The 8,989-nt window shown below is 43.1% G+C and overlaps 1 protein-coding gene across 1 annotated transcript; it reads right to left on the bottom strand.

Annotated features, from left to right (window-relative positions):
* Nucleotides 1-375: 375 nt before the first annotated feature.
* On the bottom strand, nucleotides 376-8,590 carry LOC110891182. Its single transcript, XM_022138851.1, has 2 exons — nucleotides 7,195-8,590; nucleotides 376-1,193 (listed from the first exon to the last, which is right to left on the bottom strand). Exons 1-2 carry the CDS (start codon nucleotides 8,588-8,590, stop codon nucleotides 376-378), a joined length of 2,214 nt encoding a protein of 737 aa, XP_021994543.1.
* Between the last annotated feature and the right edge of the window lie 399 nt (nucleotides 8,591-8,989).

Genomic DNA, 8,989 nt, shown 5'->3' on the forward strand with positions numbered 1-8,989 from the left:
AGTAAAACCATCAGGGCCCGGAGCTTTGTCTGACCCAATCGAGAACATCGCCTTTTTAACCTCATCGGGCATAACCGGACGCACCATATGACCCGAAACTTCAATATTCAACTTATTTGTAAATAAATCTGGAGCCGGACTGAGCGAAATGTCACCTTGGTGACCCAAAAAGTTCTCGTAATGATTAACAAACGCAAGCTGGACAAGCTCATCCTCATACACCTTCCCATTAGCGTCCTGAATAACATTGATACGACTATAATGAACTTTATTTTTAAGGGACGAGTGGAAGAATGCTGAATTCATATCTCCAACCGCCAACCAATCCACCTTGGACTTCTGTTTCAAGAACCGCTCTTCATCCAATAAAGCTTCCTAATAAGAACGACGAGTAGTAGTTTCTTCCTCACGAATAATCAAACTAGCCGGATTACTATCGAGCTCTCGCTGAATCTGATCAAGTTTCTCACGTAATTCTTGTACTTTTTTGTGCAAATTACCTTGCTGAAAGAGTAATACTCGAAGAGGAGACTTTAGCATCCGAAGTTTTTTCACGACCGAGAATTGATACACCCCTCTAATATCCGTATCCCAAATACGCTTCACAATGACTAAAAAATCGGGCTTATGAACAAGAAAATTAGCAAACTTGAACGACTTGTGTTTAACTTTCCCAACAACCGGAATTTTGAGAATACTCGGACTATGATCCGATAACCGAGCTAGGCAAAAGACAGCCACAGCATTTGGGAATTGGGTTAAAAACTGAGAATTCCCCATGACTCTATCTATCTTTTTCATTAAACCAATTCCCTTCTTTGGCTTTTGACTCCACGTAAAATGTAAACCCGACTGATTCAGATCCAGCATCTCAATATCATTAACACACGTTTGAAAGTCTCTCATGCTAGCCGAAATCGAAGAACACCCCATAGATTTATCTTCAAGGTACAAAGCTGAATTAAAGTCACCTAGCATAACCCACGGATCATTACGGACAAGCGCCTTATGCAAAACGAGATGGTTCCATAACTCCCTACGAGAGATATAATAGTTTGCAGCATATATAATCGAACAAAACAGCATTTTTTTCTCATGTTTAAAACACAGCTGCAAATGCATAACCTGATCCGACTGAAAAAGCACCATAACATCAAACACTAACGGATTCCAACCAACGATAATTCTCGTACCTTTATTACAAAGAGCCCCATTAGAAGTCCAACTTGATTTATCAAGTTACGTACCTAAATGTGTGTGTATATATTCTAAGGTTGTTAGCCGACCCCAACCCATGATTTATTTGGACTCTATTCGGCCCAACATAGATTAAATGTACGAAGGTGGAGTATTTGGGTTTCGGTGTGCGTGTATATATATAACGACTCACATAGGCCGGCCCAATATATAAACCTTGATTGGGCTCAAACAGTTCAGTCCGGGTGTTTCGAGTGGGTTTGTGGCCCAATATGCCTCGTGCAGCTCGGGGCCTAAACAGGTTAGTCCCCTAAATTGACTAAACGACACCTAGAAACGTTTAACGATTCCTGGCAGTTAATCAGTCAAACTCACGTACACATACTCAAACACGTTATACATTTAGCAATTACGTTACAGTCAAAAGTGTTTATTGATTTGCATCATCGCAAGAGACCTGAAGGAGATATAATAAGAAAACAGGATCACGTGACCTTAGAAGTTCGGGTTGTCACATCATCCCCAACTTGAAAGAAATTTCGTCCCGAAATTTAGTAAGTGAGCACAGGGGAATGAAGTGATAAACCAAGATTGCTGTAGATTTTTCCTCAGGTGCCACATCATCCCCAACTTGAAACGGAATTTCGTCCCGAAATTCACTAGTAGTACCAGAATTAGACTTGTCATCAGGATACTTAAGCTTCATCTGATCTTCACTCTCCCACATGAACTTCGGTCCACGTCTTGAGTTCCAACGAACTCTCACGATCAGGATACGACTATGTTAACGAACCTTGACTTCCTGGTCCTTGTGTTCGATAAATTCCTCCAGTAAAGGTATCGTACATGTTTCGTCAGGCAACCACTGCCTTAGATCCGAGACATAAACGACATCGCATACGTTACCTAATTCGTCGGGTAACTCGAGTTGGTAGGTTACGCTACTGATTCCTCCCAGACTGTTGCTATGCTTCCCCAGCATTCCACACCCTCCCAAGGTGAGACTTTCAACACGATACGATCGCCTACAGCGGTCTTCCAGCGTTTCCCAAGTTTATCAGCTTTCCTGACGGTCACGCGTTGCCGCCAATCGACTCCCGATCCAACAACCTTCCCAAGAGTTTCGAGTACCAGTCCTAGACCAGTAGTTAAGTTGTCAACCATCTCAGTCTTAATCAAGAATGCTGGCATTATTGTCTATGTAACGCCTCAACAGAGCTGTCTGTTTACCAAGATGATAACTGCCGCAGTAGTACTCAACCATAGGTAAGAGTCCTTCCAATTTGCACCAAGTTAATATCACACATGCTATCGCAGCATGTCTTCGAGTGCCGGGGGGGGGTTGTTTACTCAAACTGTTCGTCCTATGTTGACAAGTAATACTCATGTCTATACGTGAGTCAATGGTGTTGGGTATCGCTTGTCATAAATCAGGTATAGCTCAAAATAGGATGTAATAGGAGTTGGCACCTCGTGCCTATAAGCCGCCTCTCTCAGAGGAACATTCGCAACTTGTGAAGACTCGTCAGTTCCTTGTTTGCAAGCAAGTGTGTTGGTAACGTGAGACCGTCAACGATCACCCAGGTGATAATGTTTCCGTTTCGAGTTGTAAGTAGACTAGCGACAAAATCCATGTCAGTCTGTTCTCATTTCCATATATGTGCTCTGATTGCTAATATCCCACCTTGACTTTCCCACATGTCAAACATCGTTCCCATGCGTGGCTGTGTGGGCCTTCAGGCCTGGTCACCCACACATGGTCTTCAGGTTTTAATACATCCTATCAAAACTCCGGCGAATAGGATATTCGAGACCCGTGTGCTTCGCCTGCACCAGTTTCCCAAGGTTGCTGTATAGTGAGGTTCATATTCTTCCATGAAGTAGCAATTATCGTCCGACCTGCCAAAGGTTGCTTCTCCATGCCCCGCATGGGTTAATCTTGAGAACTCTCTTCCTTCAGTTCGTCAGCTTGAGCAAGACGAGTCTGATCAGGTATGTTAGGGTCGATAATGAGTTGTAAAGCTCGTGCGCATCCAGGTTTCACGGTCGTATTCATTCAAAAGTTCCATCCAGCGGTGCCATCACATGTTTAGCTCACACGGGAGGTCCTTGTGATCGGTCTAGGTAGTGCATTTGTTACCGTCCAAGTAATGCCTCCAACTTGAATCCAAAGACTACGGCTTCCACCCCTGGTTATGTATCGTTCAGTTCTTCCTGTTAATCCACCACGTAAGTCGTCACCTTCTCGTGCTACATCGACGTGTAACTGGGATTCTGATTCGAATCATCATGGTATACCACTAGATCATTCGTGCCCTTAGGTAAAGACGATACTCAGCACGTTGTAGGGTTGAGTTTCAAAAGTTGGGTAGACGTCCTCCTGTTTTGGTTCCCATCAGTTCACAACTCCCCGCTGTGCTCAAGAGGTTAAGGCTGCGCAATCTTCGAAGCTGTGCGTATCGACCTGTGCAGTGCTGTAGCTAACGCGTTAAGTATCCCGCCTGGGGAGTATGTTCGCAAGTGATGAATCTGCGATAGCATCTAGTGAGACCAAGAAATTGTTGTATCCTCGCAAGAATCTTTTATGTCAGTCAGTTTCTACCCAAAACGGGTCTTAGCAAGGTCCACGTGTATTCCCACTTCGTTGATTATATGACCAAAAAGGTATCCCTCGCATCCAGAAGTTACATTTATCAAGACTTCGCGCGTTGTGGCCCCTTCTTCAGGTGCTCTCAAATAAGACACAAAGCTGCCCATGCTGTTCCTTTCTCCTAGAAACGATTCAAGACGTCCTCAATAAACACGGTCGATTCATGTGATCCATAAAGCTGCTAGTGTGTCATTCATCCCAAAAAGTCATGGAATACAAAGTCGTATGGCCGAATTGCATCTGATCAGCTGCCTTAAGAACATTCTCCCTTTGGACTTCCACCTGATAATAGTTCGCTCGTAAATCAATCCTCGAATGAAAGCTCGTCCCTTGCAACTAGTCGACAGGTTGTCAATACATGGTCGAGACAAATGGTTCTGGACTATCACCTTGATGAGTTCTCAATAGTCAGTACACATATGAAAAGGACCATCTTCACGGATATACTGGGGCTTCCCAAAGCGAAAACTAGGTCCGACAAAGCTCCTGTCCAACAGTTCTCGTAGTAGCTTTAACCGTTCTTGCGACCCTCCTGATGCAAGGTGGTAAAAGTACGAGTAATCAGGGCTGCCTCAGATGTGAGATCAAAATGAGATTCCGCCTAACAATTTTCGGGAGTAAACCTGAAAGTTCCTCGGGTAGCACACCGAGAGGAATCACGAACAATTGGTGGATCCTCGATCCTCCTTTCCTTAGCCTTAACATCGGTAACGGTTGCTAACACAACGGAGCAGTCCCTCCGTAGGCACTTCGGGCCTTCACAGTTGAAATGGCGCTAACTTTTGCACTACTCTGATGCTTTAGAACAAATGCCGATTCTCCACACAAAATTTCCTCCTCACAAGGTATGTCTACGCGATTTCTAAATAACCAACCCACACTAACTACTGCATTGTAACCATCAGGATAGTAGAATGAAGGCTGATGTCGAACACTTGTCCCACAAGATCGAGTTTGCATTTCAACGAACGTATGAGGTTTCAATTGACTTGCCATCAGTCGATTCCACAACAGGTTGGTTTCAAGAAGCATCAGGGTTAAACAGAACAGGAACGAGGCGTTTAGTTACCAAGAATGTGCAGGCCACCGTGTTGTTATAATCCTGGCATCGCTCATGCCAATCCTAAATGCCCTTCCACGAACCTCATTTCCAGTGTTGTTGTTCTCGTTACAAGAATTTCCAATTCTTCCGTCGTTCCCTCGGTTGTTGTCGTCTTGTTCCAACAGCAGCCAATCCACGTCGTAGGTATCTCCATCTCCATGCTGTAGGCTAACATTACGAGCCCCTTGATGTTATTACTTGAAACGAAGCCTTACGATCTTTCACTAACCAAGTCCATCTGCTCACCTTCTGTGCCACGTACTAACGTGCTACTTACTGTGCCGGTAGTCTCACCTTTCACACTATAATTAGTTGTCATTACATATGTCCTGATTGATTCGTAAGAGTTGACTCCCATAAGTTGCTGACTAGGGTTAAGGATTCGATTGAAGTCAATTCGTTGGTGTTCGTTGCCGGTAATCATGGTTGTCCGAATACTGAAGTCGACAATATACTATACTCATCCTCTTGTCCATTGACCCAGCAAGTTGATTGAGTAATACACGGTATGTTGCGAGAGTGTTGCAGGAGTGATCACACATCGGGTTCTAATACGTCAGTACATTGAGTTCCAGCAGACAAAGATGAGTGAAAGGAGTATGGATTAATCATTAACGTTGCGACATCCAACCCAGGGGCGTTCGTACAAGCACCTAGCATTCTACACGGTTCGCTAGGCGTTCAGATGAGTGTTCAGGTGATACTCGATAGCATCGAAATTTCGTAAGAATTTAGAGGGGAGTGAGAAGATCACGTTCGAGTAAAACTCCCATAGATTTGTTATATTTCTCATCAATCAAATAACAGAACGGAACCCCTTTTTCACTTGTTAAGCCTCACTGGGACTCGCATGCACCTCACATTATTATTATGTGTGCACCCACAATAATATTGTGATTTGCATGCTCATCTCAGTTCCTCCTAACTCATGTCAAATGGTTCCTCAAACTCGAATGCCAAACAGGGGTTATCAAGACGATAGATCACAAGAATCTAAGGACTATGACATGCTAACAACACATCAAATGTAAGCAAGCAATTCAAGCAATCATGCTATAGTGACGATTGTGTGTTTGTACGCTAAATCATAAACAAATGTACACTACTCATGTAATGAATACCACAGATGAAAAGACGAACCTTGCAATCTGGAGCTGAGTGTCATGGTCGTATTCCCGTTTTCAGAACTGTTTGGTTATAGTCTGGTTTTATAAAAACGTTTTATAAACCAAGTTCACTATAACCAGTGGCTCTGATACCAATCTGTCACACCCCCAAAATACCAGCTAGGGAATACCCCTGCTGGGCGTGTGACGTACCAACAATGAGACACTAATCATGTTGAACTCATACCAGTATGTAAATGAAATCCACATTTATAATTAAAAGTATCGATCATATGTTAAATAAAACCCAACATGTTCAGCGGAAGCAATTAGTAAACCAAAGTTAAACTGTTATAAGACCAATGTATATTATTAATAACTCAACCACGAGAATCCATCCAATTCGACCCATGACCACTCCAGCTATTCCAGACAGCAAGTTCCCAATTCCAATAAATCTAACGACCTGCGAGCATGTAACAAGTGTATCAGACAAAGCTGGCGAGTTCACAGTTTAAGAAAACGTTTATTACCAGTTGTATGTAAAACAGTTCACTGACAAATGCAAGTAATATTGTTAATATCTCAATTCCGAACAAGACAGCTCCTGAAATACATGACTGCCCTTCCCACGTACTCCTATCTAGTACTGGGCCCCGACTGGGTCATTAGTTCACATCCGTCCTATCTAGGAGCGGTGTGAGGGTGCCAAACCTAAGTAGCGCTACCAACTAATACCCGTTACCCTCCAGGTAACATAATAAGGGACTTTTTTTTGGGTAAAGGGTTACCCCGGTGATTCTATTAAATTCAACCGCAAATAAGTACAAGTAGTGAGGATGAGTTCCACACTAGTTCATATATAGGACATGCCCCATATATGTAAAACAAAGCAAACAAAATAACTATGACACCCCATAACCTAGCCTACTATACATCAAGAAAGAGATCTAGTAGACAAGACAATGCAAAAACAAAAAACAAAACCCTCAACCGCCATCATCAAAAATAAAGCTGCCACAAACCGGCAACCCCTTCAAACGAACCAATAACAGCCTATCCATTTGAGAATTTTGTGGAAGAGGTGCTTGCCCCTGCTTTCGAAGAAAAAGGATGGATACCCGATGTCATAAATTTACTCGTTTCATTGTAGACTTCAACGACCTCCTCTTCATCCGAATCCTGCCTATCAGTCACCTGTTTCTCTTTTTTCTCTATTCGCCCCACAGTTTTACCTTCCTGATCACCATCATCGTCCTTAAGGGCATCAAACGGGTTTGATGTTGAAACCCGGTTCGAACTCCTCAAAGGCGGTTTTGGTTTAGGATTGGTAACTGGTCTATAAACAAACTTAGGTTTCTGATTTTTCATGTGTAGACCTTGGTTGTTAGCTTTCTTCTTTTTAGCACCCACATCCTGGAAATCATCCACATTCTTTCCAGAATCCCCATTTGGAACAACCTGAGGGTTCTTTGGGCACGAACTATCATCATGACCAAAAACACAGCAAGAAGAACACCGTAAAGGCTCCCAATCATATTCAATCTTGACTTCCACCTTAGAATAACCATTACCATCTAAAGATGGAATTGCAACAGTGACACTTCTTTTTAAGTCAGCCCCCGCCTGCACTTCAATAAGAGCTCTAGCGTAACTACTTCTTCCCCAAGATTCAGCACACATCGTAGCAGTATACGTATCCAACATCTTAGGCACCCCTATCTTTGATGCAATCAAACTAAGACCATCCTCAGTATATGCCGTTAACGGCACATCGTGCATCTTTACCCACACCGGAATAGCTTTAATATCCTCTTTTTCTAGTTTGATAGAGGCCGACCACATCTTCAAGATAATCGGAACATTTCTTATCATCCATGGCCCATCCTCTAACATTTTATCCATCCCTTCCTTAGTTTTAAACTTAAAGAAAAAGAAGCCGTTCGCATTCATCATCAATCTAGCCAGACCATACTTAACCCAATTGTTCTTAGCAAAGTAATCCACCACCGGAAACGCTAGCCGTTTACCCAAGAAATACCCATAGAGAGTGTTTGCATACCTGTCCGTGACTTGCTTAACCGAAGCCAGCGGAATAACAACATCAGCTCCATCGACAACCTCAGAAGACTCCATCTCCCTAAAGTTCACCTTCACCTTATCCTTAGAGTTCTTTACTGCATTTGCAAATGATACCGGTTCCGTCGTCGCTGAAGTTTGCGAATTCCCATGACCTGCCAATGCAGCAACATTGGATTCTAATTTTTGCGCATATCTCTTGGTCGCTTGCTTAATCCCTTCCCAATCAGAAACCCTAGTTGCTGACCGCAAGTTTTCAGCTTCAATTGGAACTGAATTCTTTATCAATTCATCAATTATGTTAACGTTACGGGGTTCAGTTTGAGCCGAGAGATCGTCAATGATGTTAAACCTTGCTGCAATTTCTTCAAACGTTGCCCTCGGTGTCGCACGAAGATCCTGTTGATTTCCACCAGAACTACTAACATATCCACCAGAGCCGTTTAAATCATCCATCCCAGATTCGACAAACCCTAACAGCCGTCAAAGAATTCGTAACCCTAATCCAATCAGCGACAAAGGAGAAACGCCGGAACCTGATAAAGATAAGCGGCGGCACACCCTAACGTCAATTAGCACAGGAATACGAAACCCTAATCTGATGTAACACCCAAACTCAATCCGAATCAAGGTATAATCAGCGCCGATAGTTGCCAAAACCCAAAACTGAAAAGGATTTACGCTGAAAATCAGTGAAAAACGAAACCCTCAAAACAGAATCTGAACCGATTTCACCCGATTATCTTCCAAGGATTGATTGGAAAAACCCTAAGTTGATAATCAAGATTAATCGATTGTAGGAGACGCTCGAAATCAGTTGAGATTTCACAAGAGTGTCGATGTCGCCAATTTCGC

Source organism: Helianthus annuus, chromosome 2 (assembly GCF_002127325.2).
Source record: "Helianthus annuus cultivar XRQ/B chromosome 2, HanXRQr2.0-SUNRISE, whole genome shotgun sequence".
Lineage (NCBI taxonomy): Eukaryota > Viridiplantae > Streptophyta > Magnoliopsida > Asterales > Asteraceae > Helianthus > Helianthus annuus.

What these genes read in the sequence shown, in the direction of transcription:
- LOC110891182 (XM_022138851.1), bottom strand. Translation starts at nt 8,590, where the DNA reads ATGGATGATTTAAACGGCTCTGGTGGATATGTTAGTAGTTCTGGTGGA. An exon ending in TGAAGTCTACAATGAAACGA is followed by an intron (nt 1,194 to 7,194) that starts GTAAATTTATGA and finishes TTTGTAATAAAG; the next exon opens with GTACGAGAATTATCGTTGGT.